The 21,814-nt window shown below is 40.7% G+C and overlaps 1 protein-coding gene across 1 annotated transcript in view; it reads left to right on the top strand.

Moving 5' to 3' along the window:
- The window catches only part of LOC144825021 (indolethylamine N-methyltransferase-like), a 160,326-nt gene that overhangs the window by 121,831 nt on the left and 16,681 nt on the right, over positions 1-21,814 (top strand). Inside the window, exon 2 of the mRNA XM_078683934.1 lies at positions 8,454-8,661. Within this exon, the coding sequence (XP_078540060.1) occupies positions 8,454-8,661 (208 nt within the window). The remainder of the gene's footprint in view (positions 1-8,453; positions 8,662-21,814) is intronic.

Here is a 21,814-nt window from a genome sequence, read left to right as displayed (position 1 = left end):
CAAGGAGGCGGCAAAAAAGAAAAAAATTCTTAAGAGCAAATTGGTGGAACTTGAGAATCATTCTCAGAGGTCAAACCTCAGGATTGTCGGGGTTCCCGAAGGTATAGAAGGCTCCCAACCTATCCAATGCATGAACTCATTTATTAAACAGAATGTAGTGCCAGAGTTTGAGGGTGACCTCACTATTACAAGAGCCCATCAAGTTCCTGCACAACGCTTCCCCAACTCTACCATTCCTAGAACTATCTTGCTGAATTTCGCAGACTTCCGTATCAAGGAGAGAATCCTGTCAAAAGCGATTCAGCAGAGACAATTTTCTGTGACAGAAACTAGTAAATGCCGCATATTTTCTGACATGACTGCCGCTGCTGCGCAGAGGAGAAAATAAGTTGTTAAAATTCTTCATTTATTTAAAGCTCATGGCGCACAAGCATCAATTGCTCAGCAGTCAAAACTGAAAGTCTTGGTTAAAGAGAATTGTTTAATGTTTTCAGACTTAGAAGAAGCACAAGCCCTTTTAAAGGAGATCTTGGTAGGGTCTAGTACTTGAATGATCATATACGTATAGATTTACCAATAGCAATATTTAAGGATCCCCTCCTCTAAAATTCAAGTTGGGCTGGATGCCCTTTAGTGTGGTCTTATGATACTGCTGGGGATCTACAGTCCGGCAGAGTTATTATTTTTGTTTACATAGATTTATTATCTGGTGAGAAATTGTCTGCTAGATTGACAATTGGTAGAACATGTGCTTCTTCTATCCCTAATACATGCCGCTCCGGCCTGTAAGTCAATTGACTAATAGTGATATTCTTGCTGGGGGGACCGGGATCAGTGGGGGCACTCAGGGTGTGATTTCATGATACCCGTTAGGTTAGATGGGAGGGTCAGAGTGTGGATAGCGTGGCCGATAGGGGTATTTCCACATTTCGAGGGGTGGATAGTTATTCTTGTTCTGGGGTGGGAAGGGGGAGTTTCACAGCAGAAAAAAGAACATGAGCAGAAGGTTCAGAAAGGTTTGGAAAATATAAAAAGGATAGTTATTTATGGAAACCAGTAAATGTAAGATTCTATCAGCTAATGTAAACGTAATACTAAACAAAAAGAAGTATGGTGCTTATATTAGATGGCTATGTTCATTAAGTCCCCAAGTTCTTTTTCTGCAAGAGACACATCTGAAATCTAACTCTCCGAAACTTTTTTTACCCAAAGCCGTTTCTAAAGTGTTTTTCCCTCTTCAGGTCTTGCAGTCAGAGGCGTAGCAATTTATTTTTCAAGTAAACTTCCCTGGGAATTTTTAGAAGTCCATAGGGATACTCATGGGAGGTGGCTATGGTTAGTAAGTAAGTTACAGGGGAAAATGTTACATTTTATTAACTACTATGGCCCTATTTCAGATGATACAGGACCCTTGGTGCAGATCAATGATTTATTGTTAAGATCTTCTGGGCTAATGATATTTGGTGGGGATTTTCATTTTATATAGGACATTAGAAAGGATACCTCGAATAAAAATAAAAAACAACTATTACCAAACACAAAAAAAATATTGGGAGCCATTATACAAGAGTATCAAGTGGTGGATTCTTGGAGGGAAGCTGATTTAGATAAGGAATTTTATACTTGCTCTTCGCACCGTTTCGGACAGTGTCTTAAATAGATTTTTACCTTAACCCTTCAGATTCAAGATCCCGGTATGGGATGTAGTCCTTTTTCAGATCATGCATATGTTGGTATGGTAATTATACATGGGAGAGAAAGCAGGGAAAGTCCCAGGAGGCAGCTTGACCGTCTCCTTTAGCAAAATGAGGAGTGGGTTAGAGAGTTTAGAGAGTGGTTTCTGGAATACTTTCAGATTAACGAGAATACCACTGCCCCTTTCTCCATGTGGGGGGGTTAAGGCAGCAGCCCATGGACAGATAATAGCTTTTACAGCGGCCAAGTCCAGCACTCAGAGGGGTAAGACAGCTCAATTGCAATCTGAAGTGGATTAGGAATATGCTCTCCAACTCCAGTTTCTCCCAAATAAATATGAGCAAGCATGAATAGCATTAAAGGATTTTTTTATTGAGAAGAAGTTTGTAACTCACAAATATTTCAACAGAGGGTCTACAAGAAAAGCCAGTTAATTGGCAAATTCCTGGCAAATTCAACCAGGAAAAAGGAAGAATCAGCTATAATATCAAAAATCTTAGATCCTCGGACTAGCCTAGAAGTAGTTGATAGTAGCGGCATTTCACAAACTTTTAAGGATCATTTTTGCCGGCTGTATCCTACCGAGTATTTAATTGAAGTTAATTCAGGAATACTTTGTAAATATGAATGTCCCAAAACTTTTAGAGAATCGGATCGACGATTTGGAAAGGAAAGTGGAGATTACTGAAATTTTATCAGCTATTAAAACAACAGCCGGTGCAAAAGCTTGTGGACAGGATTGTTTTCCCATCAAGTTTTATAAAGTCTTCTTAAAGGAACTCGCTACCCCTCTGAGAAATCTATTTAATTTTGTTAAAGAGGGGGGCTTGGTTCCAGTGGTGTTTAAAGAAGCAATAATTGTTTCATTTGTTAAAAAAGATAAAAATCCGGAAGACGTGAATTCATATAGGCCTATCAGTGTTTTGAATTCAGATTATAAACTCTTGATGAAGGTATGAGCAGAACGTTTTCTACGTGCCGCTCAGGAGGGAATACACAGAGATCAAACAGGTTTTATTGTGGGTAGATGAATGGCAGCTAACACCCAGTTTTTAATACATGCTCTGGAATATATTAATATAAACTGTATTCTGGCAAGCATAGTAATGGTCAATGCTCAGAAAGCTTTTGACCTGGTGAACTGGAGAACACTGTTTGTTACCCTTGGTCGGTTTCCTGCCCAAGTGGTGGATATGTTGCACAATACCTACCAGGGGGCAATAGCCAAGATTATAAAATACGGAATAATGCTGCTATCCAATCACCGATCCCTGACATGGCTAAGCTTAAATTATTTGCGGATGATACCATTTTGTATCTGACTCCAGATAGAGAGAATCTCGAAACAGTCCTGAGGGAGTTTTTGGAATTAGAAAAAGTAGGCGGCTATAAAATTTGTGCAAATAAAACTGAGGTTCTTGCCCTTTATGCCGATTTGAATTCTTTTCCACCTTCTCTGAAGCTACAAGAAACAAAAGCTGACCCTATAAGGTATCTCGGGATATACGTATCTACTCAGTTTCATCAATTATTCGAATTAAACTATTTGAGAATAAAGAGCAAGATCAAGAAGCTGTTGGAACAATGGAATTTACTCCCCTTATTGATAGTGGGTAGAGTATCATTAATTAAAATGTCCATACTCCAGCTCCTAATTTTGAATTCTTTTCCACCTTCTCTGAAGCTACAAGCAACAAAAACTGACCCTATAAGGTATCTCGGGATATACGTATCTACTCAGTTTCATCAATTATTCGAATTAAACTATTTGAGAATAAAGAGCAAGATCAAGAAGCTGTTGGAACAATGGACTTTACTCCCCTTATTGATAGTGGGTAGATTATCATTAATTAAAATGTCCATACTCCAGCTCCTAATTTTTTTATTTTCTAATGTCCTGATAAAAATAAATCAATCATATTTCAGGGAAATCGATACCTTATTCAGGCAATTTATTTGGGGTAAGAAAGCTCCAAGGGTCATATTGAATGTGCTTCAATTACCAATAGATCAATAGATCAAGGGGGGTTTAGCCCTGCCGCATTTAAGAACTTATTATGAGGATTTAGTATCCGGCTAGATAGGATCAAACTCCATCAGAGACAGCTTTTTTATAGACAAAATGACACAAGAAATTGTATCACCAACTCAAGTGTTTTTAAAAACTTCTAATCTTAAAAAAAAAACGTTATAAAACTTTAAAAGATTATCTTTTTAGACCAGTCCTTTTTCAAAAAGATGAGCTCGTCGGGTCTCCAGTATTTAAAAATCAGAGAATGTGCCAGTCTTGGTCTCCAGCTGTAATTAAGGCATATAAATACTTGGATAGGCTGTGGACTTTCGGAGTTAAGGCATTTCATAATACAAAACAGGCCGATTTCATGGGAAGAATTATTGGCAAGGGTGGAGAGCCACCAGAAACCGACGTTTCTTGAATATCCACGAATTGTTTCTTTATTAAGAAATACTGGTGGTATGCTTGATTCCCTTAATCAATTGGTGGTAGCCCTCTATGGGGCCAATATCAGAGGGGTGGGAAACTGGTATATGCTGTTGCATAAATTGGGACAAGTCCCTGTGATAAATAATCATCTGGAGAAAATAACTTGGGATACCAGATTCAGGCTGACGAGGAAGGAGTGGGAGTCCATCTGCCACTTAGGAAGTAAATCAATACGTGCTGCCAATTATAAAAGGATGGCCTTCATATCGCGATGGCTCTCTTACCTAACTCCAGACACCTTAAATAAAAGATTTCAGAGTGTTGAAAACAAGTGTGTTTGATGCCAGATAGATGGGGAAGGCGGGTGGCACCACACTTTTTTCTCATGTTCAGGCATTAGGATTTTTTGAGAGACAGTTTTTTGGGATATCGAGCAAGCAATCGGAAAGAGTATTCCGCTTGAGGCCGAAGCCGCTTTGTTCGGAATCTGCAGAGGGGAAACGATGCAATCCGAACCTGAAAGAGCTTTTATATTTATTTCAAGTTTGGTGGCTGGCTCCCTAATTCTGCAGATTTGGAAATCTAGGGAAGCCCCTTCTCATCTGAAATGGTTCAATGAAATGAAAAGGACCCGATCATTTGAAGAAGCCTACGCTAGGAGGGTAGGCGGTATTAAAAAATGTTTAAAAAAATTGAAGTTTTTTAATGAATTAGAGAAGTGTAAAGAGTGATCATAGCACTTGAAGTGGTAAATCAATATACCGCTTTTTATTAAGAGACATTTGCACTTTATTGTATTGCACTTTAGTGACATCAGCACTTTTTAGTTTGTGTATTTGATAGGATTGGGTATTTTGAATTTGGGTCAATATTATAATGGGCCATTATAGTAATGTTTTCCCGTGTTTTAAAGATGGTAGCTATGATAGAATTTGGTGATAAGATGGCACTAGCACTTTATTGATATTGCACTTTAGGCGTAGTAGGAATTTTTCAGTTTTTTTTTCTCTTATTGCTGGTATGTATCAAGAAAAATTTGCACTATGCACTTTGTCTCGTGAATGACTATAGGATTAGCTGCTTTAGCTAAAAGGCTGTCTGATTGTTTTTTCTTTGTAATTGGTTTTAATAATGACTTTAAGTATATAATGTATCATGAACCTAATGCTCTGCTCAATAAAAATGTTTTTAAAAAACAATCTGTATTTACTTAGCACAGTGTTCTATTCATCTGACTTAATTGTACAAAAACGCTGTCCTCTAGTGCTTAAGGGGATAGCAAAAAAGAAAGAAGTCTAGTCAAATGCTTAATTGCACTATGTGCTTAGGAAACCTGGGTTAAAATCCCAGCTTAACCCCATGATTGAATTGTGCAGTTTAAAGGAAATCAAGTAACGTCATGTGTCTAGTTTACTTATTAGTGCCATTTGAGAGCACGTTAAAGTAATTCAATTCAAGATGGACCCAATTTAAAAACTTCACTTGTATATACTTCAATAGACAGTAATGTTCCTCCATCCATAAAATAATATTGACCATAGCAGAAGTGACATCTGACAGTTTGCACACTTCCTTAACTCATGGCTTTTCGGGGGAGGGGGCAGATAACTGTTTTAAATTTCATGGTCCAATTCAAATAAATGTTAATGCAATACAATCTAATATACTAAATTGAAACACTTCCAGAATGACTTTCTACATTGTAAAGTCTTTATCATGTTTTGTTATTGTTTAATTTGTATTCCAAGTAGTTTGAAGGTTCTGCATGCTCTCTGGCACCTAGGGATGAGCCAAACCACTGGTTTAGGCCTGGCTCGACTGAAGCGCCACTGTAAGACATGGACAGAGTTGTCAATTTCCCAGAGCCCAACATTTCAAGGAGCTGGCCCCTACCCGCCCTTCATGAGCACTGCCAATGGATCATCGCATCAGCTTAGTGTGCCAGGGAGGGAGGGTGCTTGTAATTTAACCACTAGACAGGATACCCTTTGGGTGACAGCCGCGCTATAAAAGTGCACATTACATTACATTACATACATTACAGTGCCTATGCTGTTTCTGGCCTCTCTGCTGAGACAACACCCCAGGTACGCAATACGTTCTGATACTCATGGAGAACCTATCTGTTTTTTAGAATTGTCCTGCCTTGTACCTCTCTTTCTTATTTATTCAGTTCTTATCAGTTACCCTTTGAAACAGATTGCTGAATATTCAAACTGATTTTGACTTCATTTTGCTCTTTAATTCTTTCTCTGGTGTTCGAGATCCCAGATCTGAGATAAATGTAGAGTCCCTGACACACACTCTAATGCAGCAGTCGGGCCTTTCTTATGCAGTGAGACTACAGACAAGTTGTGGGAACCTCACATCCTGACATTTAGGGACCTATTTAGGATGGCGGGTGGACTTTTATGCGCCCGCCACCCTAGCGGTGCTGGGACAGGCTGCCAGTGGTGTGGCAGTCCTGCACCGGCAATTAGGATGCCATCGCCACGTGGCGGTTGCATCCCCCAGCCACAACATTGTGGCGGACGTTGCACACAGCACCGCCCGCCACAATGCTGTGGCTGCACATTGTGCATTTACATGCACAACGTGGCAGGCACTGTGCGGTGCCTGCCACATTGTGCATGCAAATGCAGGGGGTTACCATAGGTACCACCCCATATGCACCCCACCTCCATTACCCTGGGGGCCCGCAATGGGAAGGCACATCTTCGCCTGATTTGCAATATGGATGACAGTGTCTTGCAGACACCGCCACCACATGCAGTCCCCTTTCCACCCGGTCGAATTGTCGACCGGCGGAAAATCGGCGGACAGTGTTTCCGTCCGCTGGGGTCCCCCCCGCCATTGTAATATGGTGGGGGGGAAATGGGATGCGGGCGGAGGAAAAGACCCCATAATTTGGGAGTGTCACCCACACCATCTGCTCTGCCTCATACATTTTCTTTAGGTTTGACATTTAGTGGAGGGTCAGGTGAGCCAGATGTGTTTGTTCAGCTTGCCTAACATAGCAGAAGGTGAAAAAGGCACTTACCTTAATGTTTTCCAAACAGTTTGCCATCCATATTGAAATGTTTAGAAACATATAAAAAATGTTGCTGTTGTTTTCTTTTCAAGAACAAATCGGTATATTTGGGTAGGAGTGATGCTCTTGACACTGTGCTGAAGGGCCTCAATTTACTATTGAACAAGGACATAATACAAAATCTGAATGTAGTATATCTAGAGGCAATCTCATACACAGTACAGTAATTAAGTAGTGCAATATAAAGTAATAGTAAATAAATGCATTGATAAACAGATGATATATGTCCGCTCTTCCTTGTGTCTTGAATTTTTGTCCTGAATTTTAACCCTTTGCCCAGCATTGAGAATCTCGCAGGGAGGTTTATTTTCCACGCTCGCGATCAGAAACTTGATGTTGCTGATCGCAAACGAGGAAAAAGTCTCGCCGGGATGTTGATTTTGCTTGCTCGCGGTCACCAACTTTACTTGGAGGACCATGAGCAATCAAAAAATGCCCGCTACGTGTTTTTGCACTGTGCTACGTGCAATTTGCGTGGTGCGTAGTAGCGCAAACTATGCACGCTCTGCGAGCGTAGCGCAGTACTATGCCCAGGGTTAGTTGTAATACTCAGCGTATGCTGCAGCAGTTGTCATCATCAGACAGAAGGGCAGGTGTGGTGCAAGGTGATGAAGCTACCTTGAAACTGTGGCAAGCATACTGATAACGTGGGGCTGGTTCAATGCAGCCAAAGAAGAAACATGTCTATCAAGACTGATTAGATGTTGTTGCTTTGTGTTGCCTTGTGCTCAGTGAGTTCTAAAACTGTGAGCTTTTTTGAACTTGATCACCTTGCAGCTCTTGCTCAGTTGTTAGGAATAGAGACATCACTAGTGATATACATTTAGGCCAGAGGAGAATAAGATGTTCAGCAGGACAGATGTGGACAACATTCTTGCTACAAGTGTTATATAAATGCTATCTCCCTCTTGGCAGGTTTCAGGCTGGGTGTAGGAGGTGCATAGCAGATTTTGCTGTATTAAACAGTGCATTATCCCCAATTCTCCTTTCACCAGACAGTCACCTGCAGGTAACATCAAAAACCTGTTTACCTACATAAAAATTCCTAAAGGCTGAGCTGAAGATACATGGCATGCACTGAAGACAATACACAACAGATTGTTCATATACTCACATATCTTTTACTTTTTAAATCAGGGTGCAAAAACTGCAGAACTCACAAGAGGCATCACTCTTCGCATTGGGCCTGCTAATTAACGATGATGTTCTTTTGTCTGATAACAGGTGGCATAAAAGGGAAAATCCTGATCAGCTTAGGGTTTGGTGCGGCACTCTTGCAAGTCATGCCAGCTTGTGAACACTTTGACGAGATCTACCTAACAACCAACAATGAGGCCAATGTTGCAGAATACCATAAATGGCTACAGAAGGAGCCTGATGCATTTGACTGGACTCCACTCATGAAACAACTTTGGACCTCGGAAGGCAATGTGTATGTATGGAGGCTCAAACCTTTTACTTAAATGTTGTATGCTGTTGTGCCATATCAATTTTTATTGCCTGATTTATAGTTTGATGGGTGGTACTTTGCCAAGGCCATAAGGGATCTGGCATCTGCCATCCTAATGGACTACCATCAGTCATTATTTAGAATGACTACCAGCCCAACCTCATCTCTGTACATTCAAAGGGACGGGTGTCCCAGAGTTTCCGTTCAAAGTACCAAAGGTTTGCTGGATGTCTCCCGTCAGTTTTGATGGCTGTTCGTCACACTTGTCAAAAGCTGTAGGAGCAGATTTCCAATAATCGGCGTATCCCTACATATCAGCAGGGATGCGCAGTTATTTTGCGTGTTGTTAGAAACCCCTTACGCCACCATGGATGCGCCGCATTTACAATGCGGTGCACTGTGGCGCAAGGATAGACAGATGCGCGACACATGTGTCAGCATATAGGTGACGCAGTGCTGGAGTCGTGTCGCAAGTGCGACGCATCTCCAGCACTGTTCAGGGGCGGCCTGTACTTGTTGTACTGTGTCACTCCTTACGCCTGCTACAAGCAGGCGTACAGTTTTGACACAGCGGGGACGTAAAAGTGACTCAATGAAATCTTGTTATACATTAAACATTATACCAGACGCAGGTATAATGTAGCGCAGGTCTTCACAAAGCGATGCATCTAACGAGATACGTCACGTTGTAAATATGTTGCATAGTGGCGCATTGTTTACAACGCCGTTGCGTTACAGAAGTGATGCAACAGTGTCGTAAAGATGTTGCAAGGGGCTTGTAAATCTGCCCCTTTGTTTTTCTGAAACAAACTATGGGAATTTGTTTCAGAAAAATACAAAAACAATTGACCCCCACATCGTGATACTTTTCTGCCAGGGCGTGGGCGTCTTATCCTCAATGCCTGTTTTTGTCTGGTGGCGAGGAAACAAAAAAAGGCATTCAAACAGCCACCTTAAATAGGGTGTGTGGTTTAGTGTCCTTACATGTCCTCTGTAGAACTGTCGCAGGTACTTTTCAGCCAAGGAGCCAACGGAGATGCCATTGTTGGCCCACCCATCAGAATATGAGGTGGGAGGAATAATGATTTGGCAGACAGCGTACTCTGACACATTTGTGAAGGAGTACCCTGTCTGCCAAACCCTAAATCGAGCTCTTAGTTTGTTGGCATATAAATTTCTAATACAATTAACTTTTCTATATCCATTGCAAGTGGAATTGTTGTTATTCAGGAGCAGTCATGAAGTTCAAGATACAGCTTCATATGTACAAATAGATGCACATAGGCAGATTTCTTGCCACTGTATGCCCAATATAGCCTAAATGACAAAAACAGCATTTAACATAAGGGTTAATAAATTCCAATTGTATGAACAGTCTAATATCACAAGACAGAGACTTATGCGCTCAGCTACCATTTACACATTCCTAAGTAAAATCTTACAAGCTCAGCTTTATTTCAGATATGTAGTGCTGTATTATGTTTTGTTAGTTGCCGAAGGTATCCTGATGCTGCTAAGAATGTACAGTGAAAGCATTACTTCATGAATATTTTCCTGTCTTGTGAAATGTTGTCTACTCTATGTCAATATGATAGCAACACTGCAGAAAAGTGGAAGCTGCGAGGACACCCTAGGAGATAGTCAAGAGGTAGTCATTCTTGCCCATTGCCCCAACCTTAGAACCTCAGCAGCTTCCGTCTTTGTGCCAGGGACCAAGGCTGTGGCACTTGTAGAAAGCTGGTAATGAGAGTGTTAAAATCACAGTGCCAATGATGTGCCAATCTTGTGGTGTCCCTTGTAACCTCTATCAAGCACTGAATGGCATCTCTGAAACATTAAGCCACCTTGTATAGTTACTGCACATATGACTGACGAGTAGAAAGTAAAATGGTTCTTACATTACAAACCAGGTTCCAAAATGCTAATAATTGCGCCTTCACATCTCCTACATATATCTGTATTATTGTTTACTGTTACCTAAAGATCACCTGAGCATTTTGAGATGCTACGTTCCACCGTCATATAACATGAACATCAGTTTGTGCAATAAGATGTGCATGGATGTGTCTTTGAATGGGGGATTTGGCTTTTCTGTTGCTTGGTTGTATATCTAGATAGATGTTTAGGGGCACATCCATAATGGCTACTCTGTCTAGACTGTGCTTTTGGATTACAATGGTAAACACTCAAATCGAAATAAATAACATATATTTATTACATCACGTTTAGTCTCCGGACAGATGAACACATGCTCTACAGCAGTAGAATCATTGGCTGCAGAAAATGGTTCATGACAGAAGGGAGTTTAGTAGTAAAAAGCACAGAGAAGTTGTATCAAATGCCCGTCCAAATTCCCAGCCTGTTCACACTTATTTAGCGATTGTGCCTAACACCCAGCATAGTTTTATTTTAATGAGGTTTTGAATAAATTATATTTCTTTGATGCTGGTTTCTCCCAGTAACGTATTTTCTGCAGATGACCTGACTCAATGCCCTTGTAATTGAACACCGCCACAGACAGATTTGCATATACTATTTTGTCTTTTTCTGCTACCTTCATAGAGTCCACAGGAAGAGATTTATAATACCCATTCTAAGAAAATACAATTTTAGGCGTTGTTGACCTGCCCTTTACTTTTTTCAGTTGTTGGTGGATCCTTTGGTATGTTATTCAATGGCATCATTTCTTTGGGCTGCCATGAAGAATAGAAGATCAGTTACTTTTTTTTTTTTATGTTTGAAGGCTTTATTGAGATAAAATTGGTAATACAGTAAGGTGACATCAGCAGAACAAAATGCAAAAAAGGGGGAGTATACATGGGAGAAATAAAACATAGGTCGCTGGTGGCACAATGAAAAAAATCAAAGCATTTTTAAAGAGTTTTCTGGGGGGGGGGAGAAGAGGGAGGGAAGGGAGGGATGAGAACAATGTTAATACAATTAAGAGTAAAAGTAGAAATATGTATGTAAATTGGTGGCAATAAAGTACAGTATATGCACAAGTATATTAAAAAATCTATGGAATAAGAACCATATCAACAAGAAAACAGAAGTAAGATAAGAACTACATTAGTGAAAGCTAAAAATATGAACTATAAGCAGGAGTACAACTGTTCAAGGGGGTCGAAAATTGTCACCGGAAAGCGGGGTATAAGGTTTTTTGGCGGACTGATCTAAATATAGGTTAAGAGGCAGCCAATAGAGTTCAACATTACGAGAGGGTTTACAGCTGGACGCAAATGCAACATCCAATCTATGAGAGTGACAAAGGAGATTCCACTAACAATGTATGGAGATTTTGGTCAAAGATTTCCAATTGGAAGCTATATGTTGGAGTGCAAGGGCAAGCATGAGGTCAAAAAGACCATGTGAATGTGGGGGAATGTCAAAAGATTCGGACAGGCTACCCAAAAACTCCAAAGAAGTAGAAAAAGAAATAGAAAAATTAAAAATACGAGAAATGCGAGACCAGACCTGTGACCAGAAAAGTCGGACTGAAGGACAGAAAAAGAAGAGATGAAGAAGATCAGCGTTGGGAGCATTACAGGTCCAACAGTTAGCAGTAGAGGAAGAGAGAAAGCGAGAAAGAGAGAGGGGAGATAGGTATAGTCTATGTTAGAAGAAAAAGAGGGATTGAGTGATAGAAGCAGTACGAGAGGTCTTCAAAGATTTAGCCCATATTTTGTCCCACAGAGAAATCGGCCAAGAGCACACAAAGTCTTTTTCCCAAGAAAGTTCCAATTTTGATTTGGGACGATCGGGAGCAGGAGTCAAGAAGTAACGATAAATAAGAGAAGCCTTAGGAATAGTAGAAAGAATAGTAAGAAGAGATGAAGAAGAAGTGGATGTTACGTCTGAGGGAAGAGAATAGTAGCGATCAAGAACGGTTTCCATAAGAAGATAGTATTTGTTTGCAAACGAGGAAGGGCAACAAAATTTGGATTGAAATTGAGGAAAGGAACAGGGAGAGGACCCGTCAAAGAGATGGTGAACCCAAATGATACCCTTCGATCTCCATGAAGTCCAGGCAACAGGCCTATTTCGTATGAGGATAAGTGAGTTATACCAAATGGGTGACAATAGGAAGGATGTACGAGAGACCGGGAGTGTGGATACCAAGGGCCTTAAAAGAGAAGAAGTGTGTTTGAATAATGGGGGATTGAGGCATGAAGCCTTAGCAGTGAAGCGAATTGCATCTTGAAAAGAGTAAGGAGACAATAATTCACGTTCAACAGAGAGCCAAAGGGGAGAAAAAGGGTTTATGTCGTGCGATAACCAGCGAGAAGCTTGAGGAAGAGAGAAAGATTTATGATAGAGTCTAAAGTCTGGAAAATTAACCCCAGCATTAGATTTAGCTTGACGAAGGGCTAAGAGAGAAATACGAGCTTTCTTCTGTTTCCAGAGAAATTTAGACAAGACGGAGTCAATACGACGGAAGTAGAGAGCCGGGATATGTATCGGAAGCATAGAGAGTAATTAAATCAGGATTGGAGCAATCATCATCTTGATCGAGTCAAGACGGCCCCACCAGGAAAGGAATAGGGGGTTCCAAGAAGAGAGCAAAGAATCAATTCTAGAGACGACTGCAGACATATTAAGTTTGATAGAGGAGGAAAGAGAGTTAGAGAAGAGAACGCCAAGATATTTGATTTTCTTACTGTTCCAAGCAAAACCAGTGGAGGCAGAATTTAGTTAAGGGAAGAATCTCCGTTTTGTCAGAATTTATTTTATATCCGGAAACCAAGGAAAATTTCTGAAATTCAGCTAATAAGGAAGGGACAGAGGTGACTGGGTCTGAAATGAATAAAAGTATGTCATCTGCGTAAGCAGATAATTTCAGCTGATGAGGACCGTACGGAAAACCAGAAATGGAAGAGTTGTTACGAATAGAAGATATAAAGGGTTCAAGTGCTAAAATAAAAAAAAGGGGGGAAAGAGGACAAACCTTGACGCACACCACGTTTAAGTGTGAAAGGGGAGGTAAGTTGACCATTGACGAGAACTGAAGCTTTGGGCATAGAATAAATTAAAGAGATGTAAGAAATGAATTTCGGACCGAAACCATGCCACTTCAGGGACGCTATCAGAAAGGACCAATCAACCCGATCAAAGGCTTTTTCAGCATCAACCGAAATAGCTGCAAGAGGAAAAGAAAGGGATGGAGCCTTATTGAGAACATTGAGAAGAAGTCTGGAATTATCTGATGTAAGACTGCCCTTGACGAAACCACACTGTTCCTTCCCAATGAGATGTGGTAAGAATGGATCAAGACGCAGAGCCAACAATTTCGCAAAAACTTTATAATCTACGTTTACTAGAGAGATTGGTCGATAATTCTTGCAGAATTTGGGATCCCTGCCCTCTTTAGGGATGAGGCATATGGTAGCATCTTGAAAGGAGCCTTGGGCTAGGCCAGCTGAACAGAAAGATTGAAAAAGAGAGAGAAGCTTAGGTAAGAGAAGGTCGGAAAAATGCAGGTAAAATTCAACTGGAAATCCGTCAGGTCCCGGGGTCTTGCCTTTGGTCAGAGAAGATAAAGCTGTGGATAACTCCGAAAGGGTAAAGTCTGAATCAATGGTCGAGAAATTAAGTTGGGAAGTGTCTGGTTGAGGTAGATTTTCAAAATATGTTTGGAGGAGTTCTGGGGTGGGGGGTTCTCAGGGGAGTACAAAGATTCATAGAAGGAGTGAAATTGTTCCAAAATTTCTTTATCTGTGTGTAAGAGGATATTGGTCGGAGAATAGATAGAGTCAATAAGCGTGCGCTCTTTACGTGATTTCAGATAGTTAGCTAGTAATTTACCCGATTTATTACGGCCTCCGTAGTAACGCGCGCTACCCCGAAGAAGGAAGGAAGAAGCTGAGTCTGTGGTAAGTTTGTTGAAAGCAATTTTCGCTTGAAGAAGTTCAGGGGACATATGATGTGGAGAGGAGGTATAAAATTGGTGTTCTAATGACTTAATATGTGCGAGAGCGACTTTACGTTTCTGAATAAATTTCTTCTTCTTTTTGGAGACAAAGTCAATAATAAATCCTCGAGCCGTGGCTTTGAATGAGTCCCAAAGAACATGGGGGGGAGTATCAGGAGCAGAATTAATTTGGAAGAATTCAGAGGTAAAAGAACGAAAAGAGGAAGAGAAGAAAGGATCAATAAGAAGAGAAGAATTAAAACGCCAGCGAGAGGATTTAGGAAGAGGGGGAAGAAGATCGAAATCAGTGATGATAGGGGCATGATCAGAAATGACAATAGGTTCAATAGAAGAGGATATAAGGGTTTGAGATAAAGAAGGAGAAAGAAAAATATAGTCTAGACGAGAAAAGGAGGCATGAGGAGGAGAGAAAAAGGAAAAATCTACAGTGTCTGGGTGGGTAAGTCTCCATGAATCTACAAGGTGAGCCTGTGTAATAGTATCCAGGAATTGTTTGTGAGGTTTGTGAGGGGCAAAACGGACAGAGGATTTACGATCTAAAAAGGGATCAATGATCTGATTACAGTCTCCACCTAGTAGGAAGGAATCACTTTTATGTTGAATACATTTTGCAGTAATGGAGGGCCAAAAAGAGGAATCAAAACATGTAGGACCATAAACGTTGAACAAGGTAATTGGGATGGCATTAATAAGTAACTTAGCAAGAATCCAGCGACCCTGATCATCCTTTTCTTCAAGAATTACTTTACATTTGAGACGTTTATGGATCAAAATGGCAACACCATTCTTTTTATGAGAGGCCGGAGAAAATAGGACAGTGGCAACCCATAGTCTCTTTAGTTTCAAGGATTCAATATCTGAAAGATGGGTTTCTTGAATCAGAACAATGTCAGGATTATAGGAAGAGAGGTGTGAAAGTACTCTCTGCCGTTTAATCGGATGATTAAAACCTTTCACATTCCATGAAACAACTTTGAAAACCAAAACATTTTAAACTGTTCAAAATTGAAAAATGCATAAAAATACTGTACCAGTAATAAGCAACACATTAAAGAAGTAGAAGGGAAGCCAACCATTAGAGGAATAAAAGGAAAAGTAGTGAAAATGAGAAGGAGGAAAGGAGAAAGGAAAAGGAAAAGGAAAAAGGGAGGGGGAAAGAATAAAGGAGAAGGAGAAGGTGCAGTAAAGGGGAAAGAAGGAAGAAAAAAGAAAATGCATAGAAGACAGTACAAATCCAGAAGGATGACTGCAATAAACATACCTGAAGGGGAGGAAACACAAAGGGAGGTGGGGAGGTGGTGATGCGTAACAAGACGGGTAGACTAGGATCAGAAGAACAAGCGCACCGAAACCTCACAGAAGTACACGGGGTGATACATGGTGAGGGGACAACCAAGGTAGGTCTGTACAAGGGAAGAAAGAACAACAATTAATTAGGAGTACATGAAATACATGACATACTATGATGATTACAAAATAAAGGAAAGATATTGCAGAACACAAAGACCGGAAAAAGTAAGTAAGAAAGAGTTGCAACTACATAGATGAGATAAAGATAGAGAGAGAAAACCAGAATAAGAATGGAAAGCAGTGATAAGGAACAAGAAAAATTAGAAACAAATTACAACAAGGTATAATAGAAAGAGAATAAAGAAAGAAGACACAGCGAAAGACCGTTCATAGAGAGAAACAAGAACAAGTATTCAAAAGATACAACAGCATGTATCAGCCACTATTTGAAGGCGAGGCATCCATTCCATCGTTGTTATGCAGGAGAAGGAAATTACGAAGTTCATCAGGATCTTGAAAGGACCAGGATTTGTTCTGGTGGGTGACTCTGAAGGTACATGGATGGAACAGGCCATATCGAGCTCCAAGAGATCGAAGAGAGGGACGGAGAGCAAGGAATTCCTTTCGTCTAGCAGCAGTGGCGGTAGAAACGTCCTGGGAGATATAAACACGTTGTCCTTGCCAGGATAATTGTCTTTTGGATCTAGCTGCAGAAAGAATGGACAATAAGTCTGTGAATCTCAAGAAAAGGATGATGATTCCACGAGGTTTGGTAGATGTCGACGATCGTGCTCCCAGTCTATGTGCTCTTTGAATACTGAGGAGTGTAGAAGGTGGCATGTCCAATAATTTCGGAAGGAAAGTTGAAAAGAAAGTGACAGGGTCATCCCCCTCAAGAGTTTCCGGCAAACCATAAATACGGAGGTTGTTCCGTCTATTTCGGTTTTCCAAATCCTCGGTGTGGCGTTGTAAAGAAAGAACAGTTTTTTCTAACGAGTCAATGCGTTGTGAATTGGACTGAACCTCAGGTATCTGCTGTTCTATGGAGGAGAGACGAGTATCCATGACCTCCCACTTGTCTTTTAAGAGTTGCATATCTCTACTTGTGTCCTCAATGAATGGACGCAATGCACGAATTTCTTCGAGAATTAAATCAATGGATTGCGAAGGAGGAGACTCTGGTGTAGGAGAGTTCTGCTTCAACCTTTTTGGAGTCGACGCAGAAGGTGATGATTTATTTGACGGTGTGTGACCTGAAGAAGTACGTTGAGAAGAGGAAGTCGCCATCTCAACAGACCGTGAGGAAGTATCCAAGGTAGTGGAGCTCGCAGGAGTAACTGCAGAGGCTGTGAAGACAAATTTGGGCTTGCGTAGATTCACCATAGGAGAATGCGAGTAAAAAGTAGTACTTCCAGAAGTAGTATATGTGGAGGATTATATGCAGTGAATAGTAGAAAGCCAAGCCACTGGGAACAAAAGAGGTCTGATGACGTCGAGCGGTCTGGGTAGAATGGTCTGCGTGTCACTGTGAGGAAGCCATTACAGAGTTATCGCCATCATAACTGAGAGATGAAGGCACAGTGTCACAGTTGTATGAGCGCTGTAGTCTGTTGTGTCGGCATGAAGAAAAACAACATTCCAGAATATTCGACAAAGAAGTCCATAGGGATGGGATGGAAAGGCTGCAACAGCATACATTAATAACAGGAATATGACCAAGCCGACGGTGAAGACAGTACCACCATATTAGCAAGTCTATGCAGGGGCCAACATACGAGATGACATATACCAGGATTGAAAAAGTGGTAAAAAAGGCCCTTAAAGAAGGAAAAGTATCATATCCTGAAGTAACAGTAACAATAATTATAATTACGCCTCAGAAATAGCGTGTTGTCGCTGTAGAAGCGTACATCCCAGAGAATATCATGTGGTAAGTCTGTGCGCTATATGCATAGAGCGAAATACGGAGGAGGAGGTAGGCTTTAGAAAAAGAATGTAGAAGGCAGTAAATTGTGAGGAGCAGAGCCGAAACCGCGGCTTGCAATCAGCCCGATTATCGCAAAATGGCGGTCGCATGACAGACTGCCATAGACGACTTGAGGTAAATGCGGAGCATAAACAATCCGGAAAGTGCTCCAAAAGCTCACCTCCAAGGTCCAGGGTCAAGGGGTAGATGATGGCATGAGCCGGTGGCAGCAGAAAGAAGAAGGGCAACAAGTCAGCGAGGAGACCGGCAACACTGAGGCGGGTCACAAAATGGCGGAAGCCGGCAGCTCGATGCTCCGAGATGTGAAAAAGGTCATTGGAGCCAGTGAAGAGAAGTCGGAAAAACACACCTTTTGGTCACGGCATGTTCCGATGTCGAAATCCGTTGCTCGCAGCAGAAACGGTCTCCCTCACCGCAAGGAAAAGGTACGGAGGTGTTCCGGTGCGGAGGAGCTCCTCACCTAGCCGTCCATCTTGCGCGGCATCCAAGCCACGCCCCAAGATCAATTACTTTTGATACTCGACTATCGAGGTTGTTTTATGTTCCTAAGAACTGTTGTTTATATGATCTAAATGACTTGGTATTATCGTATGATACAGTTTTTAATTTTTTAGGATGTTTTTATAAATCAACTAATTGTTTGTATTTATCTATAATGGTGTATTTTGTTTTAAATATTATAACAATATTTGTAATATAATAAGTACTTTTTTCACATTTGCACTTTATATGCTATGAAATATAGTGACATGAAGAGCACTGACTGACAGAATCATTGGCTCAATATGTATTTTTCCTATGGGCAGGAGAGTTCCCCGTGTATATTAATAATTCCCATTACCATCGCCAGCCCTAAAATCCTCTGCTGGTTTACAAAACTGGCAGAGGTTGGCCATTACTCAGGATTGCACTATTCCTGGCATTGATTACTGTGCTATCTTATGTGCACTGAAGAAAGCTGGCTGAGCGTAGAGGGGCACTACTAGGTCCCATCTGACAGAAACACACGCCTACAGCCATCTGCTGACACAGGAATACGCACTTTTTCTTCCTAGGAGGTGACGTGTAAGTATTATAAAATACTGCCTGGCCCCAAGAGACTGTAAATGTGTTATTTTTGCTTTTGTTACTGGGGACCAATTTTGCAGCTAAGCTGCAAAACTGCCCCCATAACAAAATCATCCTCCACCCTTCCAGCCTCCTGGGGAAACGCCCAATGCCCGGTATGGCCAGTCTGGCCCTGACTGTAATGATTCTCATTCTTTAAGTGCCACATTACTATTTACCAACTTCCATCTCTTCCCTTACCAATTTACTGTGTTGAATGTAATACTTCATCTTGGTACAGTGACATATTTTACATTACAAGAGTCCACTATTGGCATTATAGGGATGTATCATCTCAAACTTTCTAGGAATCCACATGGAGTAAGTGTCCACGCATCAAATCTAAATGGAAGTATTTTGCAAAGTCAGTGGCTATCTGAAAATCTGGCATTAATCTGCTCTATATAGGCCAACGGTGAACGGCTGTGCTCCATATTGTTTTGATAGTGGAGAGTGACAAATTTGTGTCAGCATTTTGCATCAGTAATTTCAAACGGAAGATAAGAAGGAGAGGGGCTGTGCGGATCCCAAAGGACAGTGTATCTAGTATTATAAAGGAAAGCTTTGCAGGACAATATTCAAAGTCAAATACCATTAAGGTTTATTAGAACATTGGAATGTTGGGAGCTCCTTTGCAGACAATGGAGTGCTCCCTGCTTCTACGGGCCGGTAAAGGCCCGCAGAGCAACATTCCAATGTTCTACAAAGGCTTCTCGAAGTTCGAGGGGATTTATATCCCCTCGAGCTTCGAGAACCCTTTGTTTAATTTGTCAGAACATTCTGCCCTCTAGTGGCAGAATGTTCTAATTGCCTTATAGCCCTTCGTAGCAGGGCTATACGGCTATTAAAGTCCCGCTGTTTCATTAAAGTCCCTCGCCTTCGGCTCGGGCCTTTAACGATTCAGCGGGCCTTTAATAGCCGGTATAGCCCTCTATGGCGGGCTATAAGGCTATATTCAAAGTTAAGAATCATTAAACAAGGTGAAGAGTATATAGTCATATTCGAAACAGCACTGCATATGCATGAAAATGAAGACTTTTTGAATAGGTCCTAACATAAGGGAATTAAATATATTTTGATAACGAACAAGCATAAATCTACTCAGTTAAAAAGTCAAGACAAAGCGGTACATCATAGATAGTCTTAACATTGAGGCTGTTAGTTCAAAAGCGAGGGTCTAATTATATAGTTAGATAATAGTCCAACTTGGGAACTGCTCAGTCTGAAGGTAGAAAAGTCTTTTAAGCATGAGAACAAACCAGACTGTCATAGAGTCTGACTTCATGGAAATTAGCAAAAGGTTTGACACTCTAGCAAGTCTAAGGAACGCATGGCACATATTTGTGAAAAGGTACATATATCAGCTCCAGAGAAGAAGAAAATAACTTTTCCAGCATAATGTGAGGTGAATGAATGAATAATGATTTCTAAAGCGCACAGCTACCTCAGCTGAGGTGTCCCGGCGCTAGCAACCCCAGGACTTCCACCTCTTGCTAGAAAAAGGCATCAGAAAGCCCCACATAAACAGGTGTCAGATTTATCATCTAGTGGGTTCCCGACCCTCAAACGAATTCAGAAGCAGAGATTGCAAACATATGAGCTTCCCTTTAAATACTAGATCAAATCTGTTGTTGGGGGAGAATACTTAAAGCAAACCAGCTAGTACCAGATTGAGAACTGCCTCTGGCAAAATCTGGTGTTATGAAAGAAACATAGGAAGGATAGGACAGGTCTGTATATTTCAATGACAAAACCCGGACCAATAGTCCATAACACACCTCTTTCAAACTGGGGGTGTCAATTGCACCTGAGACAGTGTATTTGAACTTCCTTGGAAGAATCCTTTTACTTGAAAAAAGCAAAAGGCATATACTCTGGAAAAAGGTTTCTGTCTGTAGGATAGGCATTAGCATTACATTGCTCTAGAGAGAATGGTATCTCAAGTCTGAGATAATACAGATTACATGACACTGACCACTCAAAATCGCTGAATTTGAATTACATAAAACATGCTACGTCAGGGACCACCTAAATTATTAATAAATATTGACCCCCTTAACTCTACAAACAAGGGAATTTACATTGTACATAGAAGCAAGGCACACATAAACCTTTTAAAATTAATAGAAATACAATTGTGATTGCCGGCCACAACAGCCTTGATTATTGCAACATTAAAAAAGAACACCTCTGACATGGCTTCCTCAGAAGCACATAGCAAAATACAGTACAAGAAAATAACAGGATGAAATCAATCCCATTTCAACTGCTTTATAAAAAGGGAAAATAACATGCACGTAGGAAACGTTTAGGTGCATCTTCCAAAAAGCCATCAGTGCAAAGAGAACAATCCTAGTAAATGTATTTTGCAGCCTGGTTAAGCTTATCTAATCACACCAAAATAAACATTACTTTCGAATTAATTAAGCACTTTTAACATTTGCGACTTGGCAGAGTACATTGAACTCTTTGATCTTAAGGTTGCCAGTTACAAGCACACAGTGCAAAGGAAAAACTAATATCATGTTTGGCGGATATGAGATCTAGTTTCAGTTTGGAATCCTATATTCCAGTCTTGTCATCCACATTTCACTTCCTATCTGATTCAATACAAAACAATGAATCTCCTTGTTTGTTTATTGTCTTAGATGGTACAATGGAAGGTACATAGAAGTCTGATGACCATGAGTTAGAACTATCATGAAAGCTCCCCGTTTTCTGTTTCTACTGATTTTAACAGATAAATAGAGAGAAAATAAATAATTTCTTGTCTGTATTTATGCTTAAATGTGGATACAAAAGGAAATTGGGTTGCTTTTTGA

Source organism: Lissotriton helveticus, chromosome 3_1 (assembly GCF_964261635.1).
Source record: "Lissotriton helveticus chromosome 3_1, aLisHel1.1, whole genome shotgun sequence".
Lineage (NCBI taxonomy): Eukaryota > Metazoa > Chordata > Amphibia > Caudata > Salamandridae > Lissotriton > Lissotriton helveticus.
This window is presented reverse-complemented; position numbering and strand designations above follow the sequence as displayed.